This window comes from Podarcis tiliguerta (genome assembly GCF_965153285.1).
Source record: "Podarcis tiliguerta genome assembly, chromosome: 17".
NCBI lineage: Eukaryota > Metazoa > Chordata > Lepidosauria > Squamata > Lacertidae > Podarcis > Podarcis tiliguerta.
Window position 1 is genome coordinate 34,453,928 of NC_139550.1, and position 27,302 is coordinate 34,481,229.

At 44.8% G+C, this 27,302-nt stretch overlaps 1 protein-coding gene and 1 long non-coding RNA gene across 2 annotated transcripts; one reads left to right on the plus strand and one right to left on the minus strand.

Moving 5' to 3' along the window:
- Nucleotides 1-8,898: 8,898 nt before the first annotated feature.
- On the minus strand, nucleotides 8,899-10,681 carry LOC310667951. Its single transcript, XR_014506474.1, has 2 exons — nucleotides 10,408-10,681; nucleotides 8,899-9,689 (listed from the first exon to the last, which is right to left on the minus strand). It is a non-coding gene; the product is annotated as an uncharacterized lncRNA (long non-coding RNA).
- Nucleotides 10,682-12,033: 1,352 nt separating this feature from the next.
- CDC37 (cell division cycle 37, HSP90 cochaperone) lies at nucleotides 12,034-26,547 on the plus strand. The gene is made up of 8 exons (XM_083420438.1): nucleotides 12,034-12,249; nucleotides 16,900-17,181; nucleotides 19,009-19,114; nucleotides 20,802-20,917; nucleotides 21,916-22,038; nucleotides 22,541-22,723; nucleotides 24,041-24,112; nucleotides 25,996-26,547. The coding sequence occupies exons 1-8, from the start codon at nucleotides 12,148-12,150 to the stop codon at nucleotides 26,146-26,148; spliced, it is 1,137 nt and encodes a 378-aa protein (XP_083276564.1). The 5' UTR covers nucleotides 12,034-12,147; the 3' UTR covers nucleotides 26,149-26,547.
- The last annotated feature ends 755 nt before the right edge of the window (nucleotides 26,548-27,302 follow it).

A 27,302-nucleotide genomic window follows, 5' to 3' on the forward strand; every position in this document is an offset into this window, starting at 1 on the left:
GTATTTTTTATTTATTTGTGGAAACAATCCCTTTAAAAAAAGGCAATTGGTCTCACATTTAGAATAATAGAATCGGAAGGGACCATGAGCATCATTTAGTCCAACCTCCTGCAATGCAAGAATCTCAACTAACAAACCCACCTGCATCCAGGGCAGCGGTTTGATTGCCTGACTCATGAAAAGCCAGCTCATGCTGTGATGCAGGAATGGGGACCCTGGCATCCAACGTCTGGAGGGCTGCAGATTTCCCCGCAATTCGTTTTGTGCAGGTGAGTTGCCAGTTGAAAACTGTAATCCTCAGGGGCTTATGCTACTGCTTTTTTAAGGTAAGCCACATGATTTAGCAGGGAATAAGTATAGTGGACGCTTGGGTTGTGAACATGATCCGTGCGGGAGGCATGTTCGCAACCCTCAGTGCCGCGTCTGCGCACGTGCGGGTCACGATTTGGTGCTTCGGTGCATGTGCAAAGTGCAATTTAACACTTCTGCGCATGCACGAGGGCCAAAACCCAGAAGTAACCAGTTCCGGTACTTCTGGGTTCGGTGCAGTGCGCAACCCGAAATCGTGCAGCCTGAAGCATCTGTAACCCAAGGTATGACTGTACTCTAGATAATGGAGGAGAGATATAAACCCACAACAGGATTGTAGGCACCTTCAACATCAAGCCATCAAATTAGGTTTCAGTTCTTCAGCTCTAAGCCCAATAAAGCACTGGGAAATATAACCAAGAACACCTTGCTTGGACTCCAGTTTGGCTGAGTTCTATAAATCAGAGCCTCTTTCCTATGTGTTACAGAAACTGTAAGGATAAAAGAACCCTAATAGATCACTTACGGTGGGCTTGTACTACGGCAGACACTTACTGGGCATTCATTTTTACCAGTACTGTATTAGTCAATCGTACAGCAACTTCACTCCTGAACCTCTGCTTGCTCTGCCATCTATCTTGAGAAAAGGGGTTAAGGCAGAGCTTTCCAAACTGTGCGTCGTGACACATTAGTGTGTCGTCTGCAGTGTGTAGGTCTGTTACATGAATGCTCTCTGCACTCCTCCTGGGACTGGAAAGGGGTTAGTTTAACCTCCGGTTTGTAGTAAAACTGAATTACTGTACTGTGTTGCGAAATGATGCATGTCTAAAAAGTGTGCCACCAACATGGAAAGTTTGGGAAGCTCTGGGTTAAGGGGTCAATAAGCCTCTGGTCCACAGATATCTGGTACTGAAGCAACTGGCAGCTGCTAGCTTAGAAACTGCATGCCACTGGAGGGAATTGGGAATTTAGAATCACATAATCACAGGACTGTAGAATTGGAAGGGACCCTGCAGGTCATCTAGTCTAACCCCCTTGGCAAGGCAGGAATCTCAACTAAAGCATCCACAACAATGGTCACCCAACCTCTGCTTAAAAACCTCCAAGGAAGAAGAGTCCACCAAATAATTACTATCTGAAACTTCTTCCTGATGTTTAGTCCAGAGCAGGAGAAAACAAGCCTGCTCCATCTTCCATGTGACAACCCTTCAGATATTTGAAGATGGCTATCGTATCTCCTCTCTGTCTCTTTTCCAGGCTAAACATACCCAGCTCCTTCAAGCACTCTTCATAAGGCTTAGTTTCCAGACCCTTGATCTTCTTGGTTGCCATCCTCTGCACACTTTCCAGCTTGTCAACATCCTTCTTAAATTGTGGTACCCAGAACTGGACGCAGTATTCCAAGTGTGGTCTGAGTAAGGCAGAACAGAGTGGGACCATTACTTCCCTTGATCTGGACGCTATACTTCTGTTGATGCAGCCTAGAATAGCATTAGCTTTTTTTGCTGCTGCATCACACATAATGCATCATGCATAAACAATAACCATCAAACACTTGTCCAGCAGTACATCTAAGGGTGCTTGTTTATCCACTGTCTGTTGACATACATCTACACGTTCAACATTCAAACATATTACTTAGCGTAACCTCTCCATTGAGAATATTGAACAGTTGTTATAACAAGGTCTTGATTTTGGTCATTAACAGAGTTAAAGAAAGGGGCCTATGTGTCTTGGAAGGTGTCTCTATTCAGTATGCCTTTAACTGCCCTCCTGTGTCTGATGAGACGCTCAGACATTGCTGTATCCATATATTATTTTCCCATGTAGTCCAGAATATTTCACTCTGGTTCTTCCATTGGTGAGCTATCGCTAATCGTGCTGCGGTCAGTACAGTGGCGTAGCGTGGGTTGTCAGCACCCGGGGCAAGGCAAGTAATTTGCGCCCCCTAACCCGTGGATTTGTGCCCCCTAACCCTAACCCCCAGATGTTGCACCCGGTGCGGCCGGCACCCCCTGCACCCCCCACGCTACGCCACTGCGTCAGTAAGAAGTCTACTAGTTCTCTATGCTGCAGGGTGAAGCCTAAGTCAATATCTGAGGAAAGTAGGACTAAGCCAAGATTTGGAGAAAGGGGTTGGCCTGTAATTGGGGAATACTCTATTCCAGGCATAGGCAAACTCAGCCCTCCAGATGTTTTGGAACTACAACTCCCATCATCCCTGGCCACTGGTCCTGTTTGCTAGGGATGATGGGAGCTGTAGTCCAAAAACGTATGGAGGGCCGAGTTTGCCTATGCTTGCTCCATTCTAAAGGTTTTTAACATTGGGGCATTCACACCAAACATGAATTAATGAACCAAGCTTTCTGCACCCCTTCCAACATAAAGGTGAAAGGGAGGGTTCACACTGTTTACTTATGTTCAGCTTGTGGTCTGCTAAGACCCCTAGATCCTTTTCACATGTAATACTGGCAAGCCAGGTGTCCCCCATCTCATATTTGTGCAGCTGGTTCTTCCTGCCTAAATGTAGGATCTTACATTCGTCCCTATTAAATTTCAGTTCGTTAGTTTGGGCCCAATGCACACTCACTCTCTCTCTCTCTCTCTATATATATATATCTCCCCCACCTCTTTATCTATGGTCTTAAATCATTCCTTTGTTGTCTTGTCACTGCATCCAGCCATTTATTAAATAAATACAATATAACGCTATTGTCAAAAGGCCAGGTCTTCTGAGAAGGAGACGTGCTCTGTGCTAGGCAGACCTGCTTATTACTCAGCATTTGAATTATGAGTAAAGCTAGAAAACGACACATGAAAAATTGAAATTGTAAAAAAAGAGCCATGAAGGCATCTCCCATGCCCACCTGGTAATACAATAGCCAGGTGGCAAAATACCATAGGCAAGATCTAGTGAACAAACAAGCTTTGATAACCAGGTATGATCATTATGACAAGTGTGGCTACAAAACCTGCCACAGAAGACAGGTCTGTTTCTTCTGAGCAAAGTTCACTGATCCTGCTTTGACAGCTGGCCTACTTATTCAAAGGTTTCTCTCATAAAAAAAATAGTGACAGATTTGACTTAAGTTGTTTTGGTCTGTGCCAAACATATGTGGGCGACTCACCTTTGTTGCTGCCACCGCTGCCATGGCACTTGACACTGACGAGTGGGAAAAATGAACAATAGATGCCAAAGCTTCTGTTGCAAGTCTGAATTCAAAGTCTTCTTCAAATCTTCACACTCTTCCTGAGAGTTTGCCCCTGCTCCACAGGCCATAGCCAATTGGAGCTTGCCTCTGCCCATACAGGGGCTGCTGCCCTCTCTTCATGCCCGTTGATTGGCACCTGGCATGAACCAATTAACAGACAGGGTTTCCTTCACAGCACCAGTCCCAGGTAGCAGCCCTAGTTTGGGTTTTTGTTTTAAAACAAGCCCCCTCCACGCACACCTTTGCGCAAACCAATCTACCTTTCTGTGCACCCTATAGCCATTGAAGAGGCTTTTGGTCTTTGTGGGGAGGGACCCGTCCATTTTAGAGAACCGGTCTAGTGTAATGGTTACAGTGTTGGACTAGGACCTGGGAAACTGGAGTTTACTGTATTTTTCGCCCTATAGGACGCACTTTTTCCCCTCCAAAAATGAAGGGGAAATGTGTGTGTGTCCTATGGGGCGAATGCAGGCTTTCCCGGGCTTCCTGCAGCTCTGCGCCACCCTCCGGATCCCGGCGCGAAGCCGCGCGGGGCTCCGGAGGGTGGCGCAGAGATGCCTGCATTCTGAAGCCTGGTGTGCGCTGAAGAGCGCGCCCGGGCTTCGCGCACCTCTCCGCAAGCCTGGGGAGACCGACGCGGCTCCCTAGGCTTGCAGATAGCAGGCTGTTCTGGGGGCTGGGGTCGGGGGAACCTTGGGCTTCCCCTGTGCCTGCCCCGTGCCTGGGGGGGGGAATATATTTTTTTCTTTATTCCCCCCCCCCCAAAAAAAATTTGGTGCGTCCTATGGGGCGGTGCGTCCTATGGGGCGAAAAATACGGTAAATAGCTGCTCAGTCATGAAGCCCACTGTGTAATCTTGGGCCAGTCACTGTCTCTCTGTCTGACCTACCTCACTGGGTCATTGTAAAGATAAAAAGGGGACATGGAGTAGGAGTGCATAAACCGCCTTGAACTCCTTGGAGAAAATGTTGATATATAAATGTAATAATAAAACAACAACAACAATAATAAAATAAATTTTAGCATGGAGTACCAGAGTCAAATTCGCACTGTCAGACTTACGCTTATATCATGAAGCTGCATGTCTATATTAGTTGAAGGAGTGGATACGGTTGAAGAACACTCAGCTGTTGGATTTAGAGGGGTATGATATTAAAGTTGGTTGGCATGCATGTCTATTGTGTAAGGATAATGCTCCATAATGCAAAGGCAAACCTCGCACAAAACATGCCACAGCATGTCTAGGAGCATCACGCTTGCTTTCTCTGACCTTTTGCCTTCTTGGCTGAAAAATAGGGTTTTCCCCTTGACCTTTTGTCCTTTCGCAAACTGTTTGCTTAATGTTTCACTTGGCTGGAGCATGATGGGTGGATCAGACTTGGTCTAACGTCAGGGGAAGCACATTAGAAATGTGCCCTTGCTGGAAATATGTTCTGTTCAGGGTTTACACTACTGTTTCCAATTGTTGACTTCTGCTAATAAAAAAGAGGCTCTGCAAAGCTAGCCGGCAGCTTGCTTCTGCATAGCTCACTTGCATCCCAACTCCTGTGTCGTCTCCTTATTTATACATATTGTATGGTAAAGCCAACATATATAACAGCTTCTTGAATCATGTAGTTAGAAAGAATCTATAGAATATGGGAGAAATAAAAAAACCTGCTTGAAACTCTCACCCAAAGAAGCAATTTATTTGAAAAGATTGAACATGGACCAGCATTGGGGAACATACAGAGATCTTCTGGATTGTTTAGAGCAAGACGTAAAACTGAATAAATTAGAAGATGTTAGTAATATGGTGAATGACTGGCTACAATAACACCAACGAAATGTAATGTTTAGACTACATAAGCGGTGTGGTTTTATGGATCAAAGTTTCCAATTCAAAAGCGAATAGAAAATAGAGACCAACTGATCTCTAGAATGTACAAGTTATTATGAGAGCGGGAAACAAAAGATGAATCGGTAAAATTTGATGCGATACATTGGGCGAGGGATATGAAACATGATATTGAATTTACTTTGTGGGAGAAACTGTGGAAAATGGATTTAAAATTTACAGCTTGTTATGCATTGAAAGAGAATTATATGAAAATGACATATAAGAGGAACCTGACACCGAGTAAGTTAGCAAAGATGTATAGCTCAGTGGGCGAACATATCAGACGACACAGCGATTCTTCCAAAGCAGCTCTTTATTTGTAAGCTGGAACAGAACTAACTGAGGAGCTCAGTCAGCCTGCTTATATAGAGCTCCAGAACAATCTAACTGTTGCCATTTTCTAAAACTATCCAATCACTGAACGTCACTTTCGATCCTTCATTTGCATACAAACTATCCAATCACTGAACGTCACTTTTCAATCCTTCATTTGCATAACTATCTACAGTATCCCCCTGCTGGCCCAGGGTGAGAACTTCAGTACATAACACTCAGAATCAGGTAATGGCAGGAAATATAACAAAAACCACCAGAAGTTACGTTTTACCTATGTGGTGGGTATGTAAACTAGCTAAAGGCTTATGAGAGAAGATATATAATGTTATGGGGGGGGCGTGTTTAAAAGGTCTTTTATAAAAAGACCAGAAGCTTTTCTTTTAGGAATAATTGAGTCAGATATCCCCAGAAATAATAATAATAATAAAATATTAATCTATGTAACTACAGCAGCCCAAATTTTATATGCTCAGACATGGAAAGAGGGGGCATTTCCGATGAGGAAGGAGTGGCAGATGAAGATGATGGAATATGCAGAACTAGCGAGTCTAACCAGCAGAATAAGAGATCAGGAAGGGTATTCAAGGAAAACTGGAAAAAGTTTGTAGAATATATGAAGAATCACTGTAAACAAGTTAAATCATTAATGATAATAATAATTATTATGCCCCACCCGATGTATAAGTGTGGGGTGGGATAATATTGTTTTTGTTTGTTACTGTGGTATGCACTTTTGTGGTTTTGTGCATTTTTGTGTTTTCCTACACAACTTTTGTGTCCGGATTTTCACTTTTTGAAGTATGTATTTTTTCATTTGTATTTGCATTTTCAAAAACAGGGATGGGGAGCATATTTTAACCCCCCTCCCCTCATACCTCATGCCATATACCGGTACAGTGGTATCTCGGGTTAAGTACTTAATTCGTTCCGGAGGTCCGTACTTAACCTGAAACTGTTCTTAACCTGAAGCACCACTTTAGCTATTGGGGCCTCCTGCTGCTGCCGCGCTGCCGGAGCACAATTTCTGTTCTCATCCTGAAGCAAAGTTCTTAACCCGAGGTACTATTTCTGGGTTAGCAGAGTCTGTAACCTGAAGCGTATGTAACCCGAGGTACCACTGTACATGCATACATATACCATGCCCTGGCTTTTGAAGTTCGGGTCACTGATTTACGGGGCATGGGAAGGAGACATCCGAGATGGGCTTGCCAGCTGGCCTCCCGGCCCCTCTGCATGTCGATACTCCCATCATCCTTGACCACTCATCCCACTAGCTAGGGATGATGGAAGTTGTAGTCCAACAACAACCAGGGACTCAGGTTTGAGGAATATTGGTGTACTCTGATGGTCAGTGGCTGTCCAGGGTTTCCCATCGTGGCCCTACCTGGAGATGCCAGGGATGGAACCCAAGGCCTTCTACATGCCAAGCAGATGCTCCAAATAACAGGGGAAGAGCCCACCGCTCCTTCGCATGGAGAAGGTCCCAGGTTCAGTCCTGGGCAAAAAATCCTCTGCTTGAAACCCTGGAGAGCTGCCAGCCAGTGTAGCCAACACTGAACTAGATGGACCAATGATCTGGCTCCATAGAGGGCAGCACCTTATCATCTTACGGTCCACTCTGCAGGTCACTGGGACTTGTGGGCCTGTCTCCCTACGTGTCTTCAATCTGCAATTCCCAGTGCAATCCCAGGCAAGCGGGAAACGACCAAAGAGGCAGAATAGAATAGAATAGAATAGAATAGAAATTTATTTGTCATTGTCCGTATATACACAGTATACACAACAACGAAAATCAAACACCCACCCAAAGACCGGCTTCACATACACATTTGCACGTACCTCCAACACTCTCATCCCATTCAAACATAATCTATAAAACATACATAATCCAGAATATAACATGACCTATTAAAAGCATAACATGACCTAAACCCTATCTCATTCCTTCCTACTCCCTGCTTGCTATTTCTTACAACTGGCCCTGAGATCATTATTTAGTGCAATCAGAGCTCTTGGATAGAAACTATTCAGAAGGCGTGTGGTTCGTGTTTTCATTGTCCTATATCTTCTGCCCGAAGGCAACAGTTCAAAGAAGTTGTGAGCAGGATGGGTGGGATCTCTCAGGATATTGTGTGACTTCTTCAAAGTGCGAGACGTGAAGATCTCATCCAGGGTTGGTAGCTGGAGCCCTATAACATTCTGGGCAATTTTTGTTATTCTCAGTAAAGCTTTTTTATCCGTTTCAGAGCTGCTTCCATACCACGATAATATACTATAGGTTAAGACACTCTCGATGGTACTGTGATAATAGGACAGGAGTAGGTGCTGAGATAGATTCAGTTCCCTGAGCATTCTCAGGAAATACAACCTCCCCTGCACCTTCCTCACAACCATGTTAATATTTGCAGTCCATGAGAGGTCCTCAGAGATATAAATGCCCAGGTATTTAAAACTACCAACCCTCTCCACCTCCTCGCCATTTATGTGCAATGGTAAAAAGAAGTCGCAGCAACGGGCGAAAAAGAAAACTCGGCCAACCCCAGCCAGCAACGCGGGGCAGGTAAGCAGTTGATAGGTTGGGCAACACCGGAAAACGAATCCCTGGATCCTTGTGGCTTCGCTGCCTTGGGCTGCAACCAAGAAATGAATGGTTGGAGATCCTGAAGCTGTAAGGAATGCACTTCTGAGCTTGTGCAGAGTGCTTTCTTTGGGTAACATTGGACAACCTCCAGTGGCGCTGTGGTCAAACCACTGAGCCTAGGGCTTGCCGATCAGAAGGTTGGTGGTTCAAATCTCCACAACGGGGTGAGTTCCCGTTGTTTGGTCCCAGCTCCTGCCAACCTAGCAGTTCGAAAGCACCTCAAAGTGCAAGTAGATAAGTAGGTACCACTGCGGTGGGAAGGTAAACGGCATTTCTGTCCCCTGCTCTGGTTCGCCAGAAGCAGCTTAGTCATGTTGGCCACATGACCTGGAAGCTTTCTGTGGACAAACGCCAGCTCCCTCAGCCTATAGAGCAAGATGAGCGCTGCAACCCCAGAGTCATCTGCGACTGGACTTAATGGTCAGGGGTCCCTTTACCTAAGTCCATAAAGAATGCTGTATTATTTTACTGTTGTTAGCCACTCTGAGCCCGGCTTTGGCTGGGAGGGCGGAATATAAATAAAATATTATTATTATTTATTATTATTATTCAAAGAAGTGTCCCAACAACCAGATTTACGAATCTGAACCATTTGTTTCCCCTTCCAGATCCAGCGTACAAGAGCCTTCAATCATCTCCTGCCTCCCAACCCAGAAGCCCCCCAGACTCCCCGCCATATGGAACAGGACGGTGATGATCCTCAGCGCCATCCTGCTGCTGCTGCTGCTGCTGTTCCTGGCCAGCCCCTTTCCTCTGTATCCATCGGAGCTCTCGTCGGAGCTCTTCTGCCTCCAGAAAAACAACTACGCCAGATCCTTCCACCTCATGCTCACGTACAGTGGGCCACCACCCACTTAGAAGGCACGGAGTGCCGGTGTGGCGTGGACTCTTCATAATGCATGGAGAGAAGAAAGTTGTCTCTGGGAGTTCCACAGGCTCTTCCTCCAGCGGGTTCCAGAATATGTTCCTGCAGTGCAATGCCTGGCTGCATCTGGTCAGAGTTGGGCTGTAGCACCTGGTGAAAGGAGAGAGAATACTCCCCCCCCAAGTGTTCAATTATTAGTTGTTAACACAAATATTCACTGTTAGGCCTATCCTCCATTCATTTAACTGTTCTTAAAAAAGATGGAACTTGTACCCAACTATGCATGCCCCATATGTCTAGGAGTTCCGTAGTTCGCAGGCGGCTGCATTTGGAAACACGGGACCTTAGGTGGTAATTCTGGCAACCCCTGCTCTTTGGTTGCTGCGTTCCACCGAGCCATGTTCCCTCGCTAGATGTGGCAACATCTGGAATTCCGGGTGGCCTTTTCTGCAGAACATTTTGCTGCCACAGACTCTGCTTGAACATGAACAGGCCAGTGCCCAGCAGAAGGCCAGAGAAGATACACCTCCTGCCTTCAGAGATGCAGAGCCACCAGAACTGAGCATGTATATGACCCCTTCATTCAACTACCCCTTCTTTAATATATTTGGCATCAAAGGTTTTCTAATAAAGAGGAGAAAAAGAGGTCTGGTGTTTGCTTGTTGGATTTCCATTCCATCCCACTTTAGGATTGTCTCCTCCTACCAATCCCCCCCTCCATTCCCACATTCCTCCAAGACGCGTGAACCCCCTTCCACCAGCAGCCAGGTCGCTCTGGAAATTGGTGGGGTGCCTGCGTGCCACTTAGCCCCTTCCCGCGAAGGAGAGAGAAGGCGCCGGGGTCTGGGCACGTGGGGCCCGCCTGTGTGTCACGCGGGAACGTGAATTGCTGTTCCTGGGATTATTCAGGGGAATCCATGTGTTTTAAGTGCACTCTGTGTCTTACACAGCCCTGAAGCTGCAGTTACAGAGCCTTCCTTGCCAGGTACTCATTTGATAGTTTGGGATTTGCCAGCCCTTTTATCTTAAAGGAGCAGAGATGGGCCAAAAATAACAAATGAGCGAACAAATGAGGCCTTTAGGAAGGATGGGCCACCCTTTTGAGGGGAGCCAGTAGCATAGCTGTCAACTTACAGATTTGAATATAAGGGACCTGCAGCCTCACCTGTTCCAGGCACTCCAGTCTCCCTGTCCTCCTGCAGTCTGGTCAAACTCATGCTGGTAGCTTCGAGAACACTGTCCAGCCAACTTTGTAACCAGAGGTTCAACTGAAGAGAATCTGAATCACATGCACCACAAGGCCTATGCAGCCTCAACTTAAGATGGCTCCCCGGCCTAGCTTTGCACTGCAAAGTTTCCAGCAGCACGTGCAACAACATGGCGTCCAGCATTCAAAACCCCCCTCAGCTTGCATTAACTAGCCACACACACACAGCCTCCCCCCCCTCGCCACGGGATTGCCAGTCACCCACCATTTTAGTCAACCAGCTCCTTTCTTTTCCCCCATAAGTCAACTGAAGGAGCCTCCAAAACAAATTCAAAAGCCCCCCTCCCACGAGATCTCCTTTCCTTTCCCCCCACCAAGTCCCCCCGCTCCAGACAGACCTTTTCGCCGGCAAGGGTGAGTGGGCCGTTGATGACGTATCCATCTGATTCCGATCTGAGCACTCAGCACAGGTATGTTCAACTACTGCACCCCTCTGAGCCAAAGGCAGAAAGCCCAGCCAGCAGCCAAACGAAGCCTCAAGGAAAACCACCATCACCTCTCCGCTGGGAAGCGCTGAGCAAAGGCGAGTCCCCAGGCAACGCAGCCGATTTGATCAGCACAAGGCATGCAAGATCTTAGACTCCTTATTGGGTGAGCAACACAGCCAAGCAACACAGTTGGAACCTCCCTCCTCCCTGGCCAGCAGGGAGGGAGGGAGAGGAGCTGCTTCCTTTGAAATTTAAGGGACATCATTTAAGGGACATCCATCAATAAGGGACAGCAGCGGGACATGGCGCTGGAATAAGGGACTGTCCCTCTAAATAAGGGACGCTTGACAGCTATGGCCAGCAGGAGAGAGAATGCGCCTCTTCCCCACCACCACCACTGACACTTTTGTGTGAATTAACAACTTTTGAAGCCGCAGCAATCCAGATCACCTTGTGAGTGTGTTTGTGCACGACAGAGAGGAACAAAAAGATGAGAACGCCTCGCTCAGAAATTCATAGCGCTCAAAGCAAGGCATCTTGACTGCCAGCCAACAGGTTGAATTGCTAAAACGGAGATGGTTCTGGGACTTGCTTAATTTTGCAGTGGTGCGTTAATTGACATTGTACCGTCACTTATGACGAACACAATTTGCACGGAAATGTTGCCGGCGCTGTGACTTTTGCTGCTTCTGGGTTACACGTCTCTCCCCCTCGTTCTGTTTGCTCAGTATAGGCAATTTATAAAGCACCTATTATTTACTTATTTATTTTATAGGGACATCCATCAATAAGGGACAGCAGCGGGACATGGCGCTGGAATATGGGACTGTCCCTCCAAATAAGGGACGCTTGACAGCTATGAACCGGGCTATGTCCATGTGCAGCCGCCCGGCCGCCCGAGGAGCCCTTCGGCCACAGCCCAGGCTGCCGAAGAGGCACTTCCCGGGGAAAGAGGTGTCACCTGGGCATTTTCAAAAACAGGCCTGGGGACGCGCGAGTGCCGGCTGAGTGGAGCACCTCTTGCCTTTGCTTCGTATCTCTCTATCTTTCCGTCGGTGGGAGAAAGTATCGGCGCGGCGCAAGTTTTACGCGCGCGTGCGCGGAGATTCCGGAAGTGACGTAAAGCGGAAGCGGAAGTGCCGGGAGGCGGAGGAGGCAGCAGCAGCAGCGGAGGCAGCAACGCCGGCAGGAGGGCGGCAGGAGAGCGGCCATGGTGGACTACAGCGTCTGGGACCACATCGAGGTGTCCGACGATGAGGACGAAACTCACCCCAACATCGACACGCCCAGCCTCTTCCGATGGCGGCACCAGGTGAGGGGGAGAGGGAGGGAGCCCGCCCCGCCTGCAGAAGCTCCACAGGTGCAGCAGCTTCCCTTCCCGTCAGGCTCCTGCGCCGGCGGAGTGTCTCCCCTCCGCTTTCGGAAAGGCCGGCCTGCTCCCCCTCCTCCGTTTCCTTCAGGCTCCCCCCGCCCTGCCCTCTCCGCCGCAGCCTTTACGAGCGACGCTCTCGGCCAGGGCGGCTCTCGAAACACGCCCGCCGCCACCCCGACCCCTTTCTCCGGCGAGCCTTCTCTACGCGACCCCTCTGAGGCCTGGACCTTCTTGAGCGCGCGCGGCTGAACGGGACGCGCCACTTGCCCGTTATGCTCCTCCCTTCGCAGTGCCGGATTTACGTATAAGCTAAACAAGCTATAGCTGAAGACCCCGCTCTCTTGGGGGCCCCCCAAAAAATTAAAGGGAAAAAACCCTGGATGTACATTTCCAAAATATTAAATAAAAAACAAATAAAATAAAGCCTAGATACAGCAACAGTGTTTTGTGTTGTGTAGGCTCCTGTGATGTAAGTAATGGGCCCCGCCTGCTCCCTAAAATATCACTGGTTTGCTCCTTTCTGTATATAGGATGCCTACATTCTGCATGTGCACATGGATTTAGATATCTATTACGTCCATCGATTACCATATAGCATATATTCACAAAAACCAGCCACAATTTGTTGGTGACAAAGGACAGGTGGACATACAGTGGTACCTCGGGTTATAGATGCTTCAGGTTACAGATGCTTCAGGTTACACACTCCGCTAACCCAGAAATAGTACCTCGGGTTAAGAACTTTGCTTCAGGATGAGAACAGAAATCACGTGGCGGTGGCAGGAGTCCCCATTAGCTAAAGTGGTACCTCAGGAACAGTTTCAGGTTAAGAACGGACCTCCAGAACAATTAAGTTCTTAACCCAAGGTACCACTGTATCATCATTCATCATTTTTAATTTGTATACCCCCTTTCTATCTTACAATACTCAAGGCGGTTTACAAGCTGAAGAAACAAAAAATGTACATCTTGTAACAATCTAATGCAATACAAAAATGTGATAGTAAAACATAACTTTAAAATAGGCAACCTCCATAAAAAAGTAACATTCAACAATCATTAGAATAGTATAAAATAATAATAGCAACATATAAAAGTTAAACAGAAATCCACTCAACGGTTACAGTAATATCTAAACCATAATCAATAAAAGAACGGCAAGCCACAGTACATAAACAATACAATACACATTGAGAAGCAGAGGGTGGAGCAAGGCAGGTGGAAGGAGGCCTTGCCTGATGGAGTCTCTCCCCTATAAGCTAAAAAAGCTACAGCTGAGGGCCCACTTTCTTTGGGGCCACCAAAAAATTTAAAGGGGGAAAAACTGGATGTACATTTCCAAAATATAAGATAAAAAACAAATAATATAAAACAGATACAGCAAGAGTGTTTTGTGTTGTGAAGGCTCCTATGGTGTAAGTAATGGGTCCTGCCTGCTAGCCTGCTCCCTAAAATATCACTGCTTTGCTCATTTCTGTATATAGGGTGCCTACATTCTGCATGTGCAAATGGCTTTGTTGTTGTTGTTGTTTAGTCGTTCAGTCGTGTCCGACTCTTCGTGACCCCATGGACCAGAGCACGCCAGGCACTTCTGTCTTCCACTGCCACCCGCAGTTTGGTCAGGTTCATGTTTGTAGCTTCGAGAACACTGTCTAACCATCTCATCCTCTGTCGTCCCCTTCTCCTTGTGCCCTCCATCTTTCCCAACATCAGGGTCTTTTCCAGGGAGTCTTCTCTTCACAGGGAGTCTTCTCTTCGCAAATGGCTTTAGATACCTATTAATGTCCATCAGTTATCGTATAGCATATATTTAACACAAAAACCAGCCACAATTTGTTTTGCAACTTTGCTTTATGAACAAGATTGGTTTGCAGCCAAATAATGAATTGAAAAACCTTAGTTGGCAACTGCCCAAATGTTTAATAAGATTAGTGTTTACCATGTGGGAATGAATGCGTATGATGCACAGGAATAAAACTGATAAATGCAAAAAATTATGCTTGGTTTTCTCAGCAGCTCAAACTTTTTCCAGTTTCTAGCCTCACCTTATGTAGGTTCAGAAGACACACAGCCCTGTGTGTAATAAGTTTAATGTGTGTCTTGTCAGTTTCCAAGGAACAGCAACTTAAAATGGCAAGAGTGTAAAGGCAGCATAATGCCAAAAATGTCTAGATCCCAGCTTACACTTCACAGTGTGTGAGATCAGAGGAGATGATCATCTCTTCTGACCTCCTTCCATATAGGCTGGGGGATTAATCCTACTAGGCATATCTTTTGCTGCACACAGGAGCCTCTGTCTAAAGCTTGCAAGCATGAGCTTGATGGAATGACAAATCAAGGAGAGGTTGCCAAAAAGAGTAATGATCTTGAAATTGCATATACAGTATGTGATGGCTATCCCTTTTGAAGGAAGAATTGGCTTATGCTGCTCCTATGTTTACATTTTATTTGCCCATTTTAGTTGTAACGCTTCTTACATTTGTAATGGCTTTGTTCTGCCTGAGCTCCCTGTTAGGACTACTGGTCCCCATTCCCTTGCAGAGGCTAGAGGAATTTGTCAAATAACACAACGTTGCCTTGAAAACTCTGCTTGATTCTTGCTATTTTAACTTGCTGTGTTTAGAAACTAGAAAGTGTGTATAAAATGTTGGCAGAGCTTTTTGCCTTTGAAGCTTAAAGACTAGCAGATTTATTTGTGGCATATGTTTCCATTAAGCCCATTATATGTTGTGTGAACTGTCCTCAGTTGACAGATATGGAGATAAACACACATGAGTACACTGCAAAAGGTAGCATCAGTAAGTCTGTAATTCTGTTATACGGAGTCCAAATTAATGCAAGATAAGAATGAGTGATCCATTCACAATATGAAGGAGTAAAGACATTGTAATATTATTGTTCTGTTAGTCTGAACTCCTGAAGTGAGACTACTATTTTCTATGGAGTGAAAGACAAGCCAGGAATCTGAATTGAGCTATTCAGCTTTGCTGATAAATTCTAGTTCAGCAATCTCATTTTGGATATACTCCCTTTTGAAGTCTTGTAGTTGCTATTGAAGTATGATGACTTCAAGGTCAGAGTAGCAGGGTGTACTTGGAATTTGAAGTATTCTCCTACTGGTTGCTGAATATTTTGACTTGCGATACCAGATTTCTGCCAGGAAAGCTTTGCCCAGAAAGCAATGCCAGCCTTGTTTCCTGGGTTCCAAAACTCTCAGTGACCACCGCAGCAGCTACTCCACCCACCCACGCTGCTGTGTATGCAGGAGCAGAAAGATGTTTGTAGGTAGGAGGTATTCATGTGCGGAACAGCTTCTTCTTCTTTGCTTGGCTGCTGTCTTTGTGCGGTATACATGCACTCCCTTTCTGCACATGTAAAGGTTTGTGTGTGAGAATTTTTTATTAGTACAATAAAATCCCAACAAATCGGCAAGCAAAAAATATAAATATATAAAATTGTAAAATTCCAACATAGGAAGGCCAAAAGAAAGCCTTGTCACAAGGATGAAAATATGCTCTAATCAAGCTTTTTATATTCCTCATTTTTTGAGGCTAGGAGCCTGAACTGACATTGATAAATATTAAGGGTGGGATCCACCTAACAAGACCCATCAGTGGAAGCCTTGCGCAAGGTCTTCTGCTTGTGCAACACAGCTTTCACACCCCCCCCCTCTCCTAAGACCTTAAATTTGCTGAGTGTTACGTATCAGGCAGACTCCTTGAACAAGGAGAGGGGGCTTGTTCTGTCTGGTAGGCTGAAAAGTTTACTCTGACAGAACAATCAACTTAATGCAATGTTGAATTCTCCTCTTTAAAAAGCTTAACGCAGCCAGAACAGTTAAGGCTACTCTCACCACCACTCTGTTCTAACCATCCAATCTGTGTAATAACTGCTAAATAACTTTTTTAAAAAAACTAAAATAAATTAAAATAAAATTACAAATACTTACAATGTTAATAGTTGCCATAAAAAGAAACAGTCCAGTACCATACACTGGGCTTTCTAGCCAAGTACAGACCCCTAGAAGCTTAGAATAAGAAAGATTATATCTTTGCTTTATGCTGACCCATGGGGGCCTTCAGTAGCAATCTTCCCTGATGCCTTCTGGTGCCCTTGCACATGCTTACTAGTTAGTCTCCATGTGGTGGAAGTGGAAAGTTGTTCCTTGGGCTGCAGGCTACAGGCTGTGAGTCAAAGGTTAAGAGCCCTTTAGCTCTTGTTCTTCAGCTTGAGCTTCTGCCAGGAGCTTAATATTGCCTGGTTGGGAGGAGAAAACAGCTAGGATTTTATTTATTTTTAAAAAGATGAATACATCAGATGTCCACCAGCTGGTGGCAGGGGACTTTGTCCCACATTTCTCTGTCAACTGGAGGTTGTGTGTGTGTGTAAGGTCCTGGTCTCAGCTGACAGCACTACTCTAAACTAGAAATGAACTAACCTTTTTGCGATAGAAGGTGCCAGATGGCTATATTTCATACAGGTAACTTGGTGTACCTCATTATGGGTTGGAAGTGTCCCAGTATTAGCTTGAAGTAATAAAGAGGCTGTAGTCACTTGGACTGTATTGACTGAATACAACCCATTTTTCAGGCCCGAGTCGAGAGAATGGAACAGTTCCACAAGGAGAAAGAAGAGGTGGACAAAGGGTGTCGGGATTGCAAGCGGAAACTAGCTGAGTGTCAGAAGAAGATAAAAGAGCTTGAATTGGCCAACGTAGATAGCACCAAAAGTGAGCTGCAAAGGTTGCAGGCTGAGGCACAGCAACTCAAGAAAGAAGAGAAGAGTTGGGAAGAGAAGGCAGACGATCTCAGGAAGAAGGAAAAGAACATGCCATGGAATGTGGACACACTCAGCAGAGATGGCTTCAGTAAGGTGGGTCTAGTTGCTATGCAGCTTTGATTGATATGCACTCATTTGCTACCGGGAAGACTCACTGTATGGCCTTAAACTAAATTATGTGAATTGCACATATCTGGGCCTTGGACGACTTTTTACACATATCAGAAAAACTGTATGAAAGATCTTGTTCAGTTAAAAATCTTGTTCAATACCCTGGCCTATATAAATTCAGATCCATTTACTTGAAGGAGTGTTTTTCCCATGTCCACCTGCCCATGCATTGTTAAGTCCTGTGGCAGAGGACCTTTTGGTAGTGCTACAGCCCCCTAAAATATTCCAGGCAGCAACTCAGTGGAGGGTCTTCTCAGTGTTAGCATTCCAGTTATGAAACGCATTCAGAGTTGCGCCTGGCACTGACTATTAAGAGCTTTAAGCGCCCGCTCAATAATTGCTTTTTCACTTGGGTGTTTGCTGTGCATTATTGTCTGTTTTCTAATTACTGAGAGTGAAATGCTACATTTATTTATGGCTTGTTGTGTATGTTGTCTCCTTCTTTTTACTTATACTCATTTACTCTTATCAGTGATAAATAAGTAAGTAAAACATTTTGCAGGCAAATAACTTTTGGGGGCTTGATAATAAGGCTTCTGGAGGGATCAGAATTTTTAGCAAAGATTGTTGTTTGTCTCTCTTGTTGATGAAAAGTGAACTCTACAAATTTTAAAAAATACTTGTATGCCACAATTTAATTTAAAAAATCAAAGCAGTTTTTACAGCAATTATATCTGTAAAATAACAAATGCAGTTGCTAACAATTAGGTTTTAGGATAGCATACCAAACACTGGTTTTATTTCCTGAGTACTGAACTGAGGGAAGCAAGAATGGGAATCAAGCCTTAGAAATATTCTGGGATGAAGAAATGAAAGCCTCAGAAAGACTCCCTTAAACCCATTTGTTAAGGCTCAGAGTATTATGAGTTGAGTGACTCATCTTCAAGGGCAATGGAATCAATTTTAGTTAAGTTTGCCAAGACCAAAATACTCTGACATTCCATTCCAACTTCAGCACAGTTTTGTTTACTAGATCTGTGGGATGATCATTTGAATAGTTTCAGCTCTCAGGAACTCTTGACACAGAGTCAGAGTTGCCTAGAACCTCAGTTGCCCAGAAATGGAAAACCTTGCTGGATTTGTGGTGTTTGTTTTGGTATAAAAATATATGGAGTTTTGCATTAGCTGAAAAAATAATTCATAAATTATGTGTTGCCAAAGACTTGGAGGACCCTGAAAAATTATCTTACATACAAAAAATAAGCACATAGGACTCATTCTCCACAATAAAATGTGAAATCCATCTTTCCTAATGGTCTTAAGTACTTTACCAACTTAATATTAAGTCTCACTTGAATATACTGTGCTGCTTTTTAATTTATTTGATTTTTATTGTATTGATGATTTCCTTCAATAAAATGTTTAAAAAAGAAAAAAAGATGACTAAATTAATTCCAAGGCTGCCAAATATTTTACAGCAGTGATGGGAAACCTGTCACCTTCCAGATCATGTTACACTCCAACTCCCCCTTCCCCACGGACCACATAGTCAGAGATGATCTGAGTTGTAGTGCAACAACCTCTGTAGTGCTGCAGGTTGTTCATCCTGGGTTTTCTGGATTGTTTTATCTGTTCAGTTGCACTTGATCCTTTTGAAGCTGCTTCATCTCTTCATTCTTTTGCTGGTATTTTCCTTTTCTTACTGTATTCAGCCTAGGACTATCCTGGCCACCCTTTGTTGGTTTGGCCAACCTTGACTGCATTGTGGTAGCAATAGTGATTCTAAGCATGCTTCCTTTGCTGTTGTAGAGTGTCTTCAATGTCAAGGCGGAGCAGGACGAGGAGTCAGAAGAACAGAAAGAGAAAAAGCACAAAACATATGTGGAGAAGTATGAGAAGCAAATTAAACACTTTGGTAAGGGAAAACTCTGCACTGATCTGAGAGTACTTTGGGTTAAACAGCTTCTTTTTCTGTGGCTAAGAGCACTTGAGATCAGTGTGGCAAATTGGAGATACAACTTTTGTGGACTGATATTCATTTGCTGGCTGCCTTGGTTCTACCATCTGTCTGTCTGGTCATTTTAACTGTATCTAGTTTTGAAATTGTTTTATGGTTTATGTTTTATGGGCCTTTGGACCGCAATAAAGTATTGATTGATATTCATTTGCAGTTAGGTAGACTTGGTGTGACTGGCTTGTAATTATAGCTTAAAGTTCTTTCAAAGAAGATCAGAAGAGAGGAAATCTGCAGTCATGAGTACCAGAAACCAACAAGTAGTTGTACTCAGTATGGTCTCTCTGTTTTCCCTACGTGCAGGGGGGAAGGGTGCTCTTGACCCCCTTCAACAAAGTCAGATAGCTCTCACTGTAGTTAGGAGACTGTAGAAATCTGTCTGGTTACCCAGAGCTGAATAACAGGATGATATGTTCTGTGCCCTACCTTGACTCATGTTCTACTGCAATCCCTTTTTGTTTGCTTATATCAGGAGAACATGGGTATATGTTTTTCCCTGTTACAAAATTGGGTTAGATCCTATTCTGGGAGAGGGAATGGTAATCAACATAACCATGTGCCTGATCCTGTCAGGCTGCAACTAAAGGTAACTGGAGCTTGCCTGGTCCAGCTGGCAGCATTGGTTGGATTGGGGACTGCCAATTTCCAGTGTCTACTCTGTAAATAATACATTGGAGAAATGCATCTAGAAAAATGAGGATGTGCAGATGCAATACTCCATGAGTTGCTTACTTAACCTAACCCTAACCCCGACTCCAACTGTAACCCTAATCTCCAGACCAGCGTTAGGATATTGGAAGATATGCTTTGTTTTTCAATGACCAAATTGCTTTTTCTGTGCAAAACAAGACAGTCTCTTAGGTCTTAACCATGCTTTAGGAAGACACCAAAGTGAGCAATTCCTGGTCCCCATACAGTATGAAACTGTAGTGGGGGGGGGGCGGACCCAGAAGCAAACGCTTCCAGTCTCCTTGTGGCTATAGTTGATAAAGTGAGAGGAGAGGAGCGTTTGAGCCCAATACTTGGCAGCCTTGCTACTGTAGTTCTAGACTGGTTTATTGCTGCTTCTGAACCCTGCCATTGCAACAAGGACCAGCAATCACATTTTGCATTGAGGACTGTGTTCACAAAAAGGCAAGCCTTTTTAGCACTAGTGTGGAATAAGTTTCTTATACTGTGTTTAAGAAAATAAAAGCAGCTCTGCTTGATCATTTAAAAATAAATAGCATTAACTTACATGAACATCAATGCATCTTACATGAACATTGATTCAGGTTATATAAAGTAGCTTTTAGAAACCAGTATCCTTCGCCCTTGTACTAATTGACCAATTGCATTTTTTTCTTTGTTTTAATAATCTTGTTACCATAAGGACTTAACTTCTTTAATATTATGTATGTTCCCAAGTCAAACTTCATCACTATTCTGGCTTCCCCAGTTGCTGCTTATGTGTTTCCTGTTATAGGACTGTAAAGTGCTAGCAGTTTTTTACAGTGCTGTCATCTGTGTGTTAAAAGTCCAAAAGCCTGGTTAGGAAATTACCCCCCCCCCATCTGATTTTTATGCTCCTATTTTCTTGTTCCAAAAGGAATGCTGCGGCGCTGGGATGACAGCCAGAAATATCTGTCTGATAACCCGTATCTTGTGTGTGAAGAGACAGCCAATTATTTAGTCATTTGGTGTATCGATCTGGAAGTAGAAGAGGTGAGTAAAGCTGGTGTAGCTTTTCCAGAAGCTGCAGTGGAAAAGACTGAGGACTGTCAGTGTATGACTCAAAACAAATGAGGACAGTGTGTTTGAGAAACTTTGGTGACTTCAAGGCAAGCCCTTAAGGGCCTCCTGCCTGTATTTACATGCAATCCCCATTTACACGGGGGTTATGTTCAAAGGCACCACACATTTAAGTGAAATCACATGTATTTGAAACACCATTGAAAAAGCCTGCAAGCACCCTGTTATGCCCCTTTTTATGATGTTTTAGGGTCACTTCCAGGTTCGGCATGATGTGCGTTTGCGCAGTCGCACATATTGAACGTTCGTAAATGGGGGTTGCCTGTATTTCAGGTCTTATTATTAAGGTTCCAAATAAGTATTTAGATCTAGCAGTTGCTTCAGTACTAGGAGTTAATAGCAGAGTTTTCCGTGAACCTGCTTCAGTCACTTTGTGCAGTTTGATGGCTGGCTACCTCATAAGCAGCCAGTGTGGTTCTTCTGTCACATTTAACAGATTGCTTCAACCTGCTCTGCAGGATTTATTTCCTCTGACAGTGGAATTATTTCAAGTCTTGTTTTGTGTCTGGCACTGTAGCGGCTGGGTCTTGCTGAGTCAGCCGCTGCTGTCTCACTGCCAGCTATATGCCCAGAAGAAAATTCCAATTTTAGAGATGGCCTCATGAATTTGTAAAAAAACCCCACACAAAACCACAGCATTGATTCTAGATACTATCCTGGGAAAATGAAGGGACCAGGAAGGCAGAATTCTGTATGCTTTTGATGGACGTGGTTCTGGGTCATCTGGTATCCTATGGTTGTAACCTTGGGAGCCTGAAGCTGAGATGGAGAGAGGGAGGATTGGGAGTGAGTTTTGAATGACGTTCTTAATGTAATCATTTGCATGCTGGGCCAGGCTCAAATGACATATTGAAAAGGGGAGTGTGACTGTGTCTTTAAAAGTGCAACTGTTCTTTTGTCGCCTGTCTCAGAAACATGCCCTGATGGAACAAGTGGCTCATCAGACCATAGTGATGCAGTTCATCCTAGAGCTGGCCAAGAGCCTGAAAGTTGACCCTAGAGCTTGTTTCAGACAGTTCTTTGCTAAAATCAAGGTGAGACTATTGCCCAGGTAATAGAGGAAAACCTTATCTTGGCTCTCCCCCACCCCCGGACCAACTTTGACAGGTGAGTTCAACCATTCACCTGTCAGTCACATGATGTCATAATGACGTCAGATGATTAATATATGAAAATTGAAAGCTGATTGGTGTCAGTTAGCTGATCAGTACCTACACAGCTTGAAAGAGGTTTTCTGTGACTACCAGTCAACTGATCATTTGATTATACTGGGGCCCTTTGAAGTCTCTGCAGAGGGGGTAATGCTTCTAAAAACTTATTTCTTCTGGTAGTTCAGCAGAGTTCTGGCTTGAGTGTATTTATCAAATAGCATGATGTATTTAGGTTTTGGCTGGCATTTTATGGACAAGATCAGCGTAACATCTTGTAAAGTTTGATTTGCTCCCCTGTTAAAGGGCAAGATATCTGCTCAGTACTGTGTTCTCATGTGTGTCCTCCTCCACTTTCTTACCTGCCACCTTTTCCAATTTCGCACAGACTGCTGACCAGCAGTACATGGAGGGTTTTAATGATGAACTGGAAGCCTTCAAAGAGCGGGTGCGGGGCCGGGCTAAGGCACGCATTGAGAGAGCCATGAAAGAGTATGAAGAAGAAGAGCGCCAGAAACGACTGGGGCCTGGTGGCCTTGATCCTGTAGAGGTGTATGAATCACTCCCACCCGTGAGTCACTAATGCTTCTAACTGAACAAATTGATTGTATGAGGTTAACCCTTTTGCTTCCCTGTGTGTGTGTGTGTGTGTGTGTGTGTGTACGCACGTGCGCATGGTGGTTAACTTGCTTTTGTTCATTCACTCTTTGCTTATCCTTAGGAGTGGGGGTGAGTGTGAAAGCAGACAGCGTGGCCGCAGAACATTTCCCACACAAGCACACAGCCTCTCCTCAGTCGATCCGTGTAGATTAGCTGAGGCTTCCCTCATTACCTTTTTTTAGCCTGTGAGATGTGTGATGACTGGGGAGGGGGCAATTTATATGCCTATGAAGGTTCTTGGCTGAACAGAGGTGCTGTGACTACCTGTATATTTTTTTCTCTGCTGCTGCTGCCACCTAAATCAATAGCGTCTTGTGAGCTCAGAAGAAAACATTTGGGGCAATGGGTCTGGCTCCCAGGCTGGAGGGATAGCCACCCCTAGCTTATACTCAATTTTAAGCTTATTTTAGCCCCAGGGTTCTAGCCATTTCTGTTCTTATCTATCTGCACCTTGGGGTGTATGGGGTGTTAGGGGAAGAGGAGTACTCCTGGCAGGGGACACATCATGCTCCCTCTAAGGTAGTTTGTCCAACTTTGATCTCCATCCTTCACTTTGCTCTCACCTGTGGCTCCTAGAAGCTTGTTGGCGTTCCTGCACTGCAGTGGGTTGAACTAGATGACCCTCAGGTTTCCTTCCAATGCTACGCTTTTGTGACTCTAGGGAGTTTACTTTATTAATAGCCAATTTATTTGTAATTGAATGCAGGCCTTTCTGCTTGCACAGCATGTGCTCTGCCTCTGAGCTTTAGATAGTCTGTACTGTATACGCTGGGACGCGGGTGGTGCTGTGGTCTAAACCACTGAGCCTTGGGCTTGCCGATCAAAAGGTCGGCAGTTCGAATCCCCGCAACGGGGTGAGCTCCCGTTGCTCGGTCCCAGCTCCTGCTAACCTAGCAATTCAAAAGCACATCAAAGTGCAAGTAGATAAATAGGTACTGCTCCAGCAGGAAGGTAAACAGCATTTCCGTGCACTGCTCTGGTGTTGGGTTTTGTTGTGCCAGAAGTGGCTTAGTCATGCTGGCCACATGACCTGGAAAAACTGTCTGCAGAGCAGACAAACACCGGCTCCCTCGGCCTGTAAAGCAAGATGAGCGCTGCAACCCCAGAGTCGTCCGCGACTGGACTTAACTGTCTGGGGGCCCTTTACCTTTACTGTTTCTACAACTCAAGATTTCTGCAGTCCTTTCATCCCTTCCCCTCTATATACATGCATATTTCTTCTTCCCAGGAGCTCCAGAAATGCTTTGATGTGAAAGATGTACAGATGCTTCAGGATGCTATCAGCAAAATGGAACCTGCTGTGAGTATTCTCAAAGTTAGGATTAGACTCCTTCCTTTCAAGTTATGGGACTATGTGTCCAGATAGATCTAGGAGATGTTAATTTATACATTCCAACATGTATGAGCACTCTTTGCCACTACTCTCCCCTCTGACGCAAGGCTTGAAGACGTGCTCATATCTGCCACAGTCGATAATTAAACTTCTTCTGTGCCCTCCAAATCCATAAATTGTGTGATTTTTCGTGGCAGCCCATTTTGGGAAATTTGGCGTGTACAATTGCATGCTGAAGCACCCTAATCTACACAGGTACCATAAGCATTATTGACCTTCCACTACACAGCTTATTGGGCCCATTAGCTGTGTTTGGGACCCTGCTTAAATTTCAGCATTGCATGCTGGCTCCAAACCTGATAAGCTACTGAAATAAGCACCTGTATACAGTGGTACCTCGGGTTACATACGCTTCAGGTTACAAACTAACCCAGTTCTAACCCAGAATTATTACCTCGGGTTAAGAACTTTGCTTCAGGATGAGATCAGAAATCGTGCGGTGGCGATGCGGCAGCAGCGGGAGGCCCATTAGCTAAAGTGGTGCTTCAGGTTAAGAACAGTTTCAGGTTAAGAACGGACCTCCAGAACGAATTAAGTACAGTGGTGCCCCGCAAGACGAATGCCTCACAAGACGGAAAACCCGCAAGACGAAAGGGTTTTCTGTTTTCAGAGGCGCTTCGCAAGACGAATTTCCCTATGGGCTTGCTTCGCAAGACGAAAATGACGAAATTTTTTGAGTTTTTTTTCCTCTCCCCAACCCCTTTTTCTAAAGCGCTAAGCTGCTAATAGCCTTTTAGCAGCTAAACCGCTAATCCCTTAAGCCTTTAATAGCCGTTAATAGCCCTTAAACTGCCAATAGCGCTAATAGCGCTAATCCGCTAATGGGCTTGCTTCGCAAGACGAAAAAACCGCAAGACGAAAAGACTCGCGGAACGGATTCTTTTCGTCTTGCGAGGCACCACTGTACTTAACCCGAGGTACCACTGTATTTTACATTAGGAATCAGACTTGCAGGGAGAAATCTCCCCTTCTAATTAAATTTCTTTCATCTAACCAAAATTTTCCTTAAGCATAGAGCCACTTGAGGGAATTTTGTCACCATTTCTATAAGAAATTGATACATCCCAACAGAAGCTTCCCTTTTGCCTGTAAAGACCTATGGTTTAGTGCAGTGATGGCCAAACTTGGCCCTCTGGCTGTTTTGGGACTAAAATTCCCATCATCCCTGACCACTGGTGCTGTTATCTCGGGATGATGGGAGTTGTAGTCCCAAAACAGTTGGAGGGCCAAGTTTGGCCATCACTAGTTTAGGGTAAGAGACTTTCTGCCTCTTGCAAACTTTGCTATAGCAGCCGCTGCTGCAGATTTGTTTAAACTACTTACCTTAAAGACTATTCTTGAAGTTCACAGTCTTGCTTTATTTTCTAACCTTTCATTTTAGGATAAAATACATTCAAACTTAGTAATAGATGAGCTCCCCTTAGCTCGATTTGGAATTGGTATTTACTCACTTTCATTGCAAAAGTTTTTAAAGAGCTTACCTATTTTCCAAGAGATCTCTCCTAGTTTGTAATGTTAGCACATCTGCTGATGGAGTTGTGCATGCAGACTGCAGTGTTATGTTGCCTTCCTGGGAATTGCAGTTTTGGTTATATGCCACATATTGGTCAAATACTCCTCTAGTTCAGAGATCGTGAACCTTTGACTCCTATTAAAAAAGAACAACAATGTTTTCCAAGCATTTTTCAAAGCTTTAGGTTTTATCAGTCGTTTCCATTGCTTAGAAGCCTAATGAATAAGAATTCCTTAGAGTTGCCCTTAAGCAGGATGTGTTTTGTGTCCCATTGTAGGAAGCGAAATACCACATGCAGCGCTGCATCAGTTCTGGCCTGTGGGTGCCAAATGCCCGAACAGCAGAGGGTGCAGAGAAGGATGACAAGCCAGATGTTGTCTATGAGGAATTTAAGAAGGAGACTTGTGAAGAAGACAAAGGAAGCCCCTGAACCTTTGGCGCAGATTTCTTTAAAGCAGACTTCTCCTGTCACCCTCTCTCCTTTCTTTCTTTTACACCAAACTATTCAGCGATGATGTGCTTTTACACACTTCATGAATTATACGAGCTGCTTCCTGACTAGCTCTTGCTCTTTCATCACATCAGAAGCCCCTCCCTGTAAGCCCTGCAGAATTGTAAGGAAACCGTTGGAAGGCCCTGTGTTCCATTTTAGGGGAGGGTCTGCCACACCCTGCAGGCTCATAGGGGCCTGGCAGGTCCACCTTCTCTGTCTCGTGGTAATGCCAGTTGGTGTCATAGCTACAAATGTGCTGTTATATCTTTTTGTTTGGCAACCAGTTAAAGGCTATTGAGCAAATAAAAAGACGGAACTAGCTGAGAGTGGAACGGAGTCAGTGAGCACGGTGTGTCTTTTCTCTTGGGAATCGAACCATTGATTTTGTTGTTGTTTAGTTCCAGATCAGGATTGACTGCAGGAATAGCCGGGGGTGCATAGTCCAGTGACAGAATACATGAAGGTGTGCAAGGTGCAAGATTTGATTCCTGGCATCGCCAGCTAATGCATCTTGGGTAGGAGGGCTGGAACGTGGAGAGAACTGCTGGGCAGTCACATTAAGCAATACGGGGCTAGATAGAACAGTGATGTGACCCACTAATGGACAGCCTGTGGTACACCACCCGAGTTCCCGTGTGGGTCAGTAAAAGCTTGGTAGCAAATTTAGGGCTCATCCACTGACACATGATTTTTGATGCTTGGGCAAGATACCAAAGTATTGTGTCTACTTTCAAGTCTGTTAGGATTACCTGCCGGACCCTCAGAGCCTGTTTCACTTTGCACTGTGTGGTGCCTTGTTTACGTCCCCACCACGGCTTGTATAGATAGCCTGTCTTTTTAAAGGCCAAAGCTGTAGAAAGAATGCTTCAAGCTCTGCAGGAGTGTCCAGGGGGCAGTTTCCTTACTGCTTATTCCTGCAGGGCAAGGGGGCTGGACTAAATGACCATAAGCATCCCTCCCAACTCTGCAATTCAACGTGTAAAAGCAAGAAAGACTCTCTGAGTATTACACCATAGGGAAGGACTTTACAGTACATAGAGATTGCAGTGCATTATAATTAACAGACATTTCTCTTCAGTCTCCCACAGTAA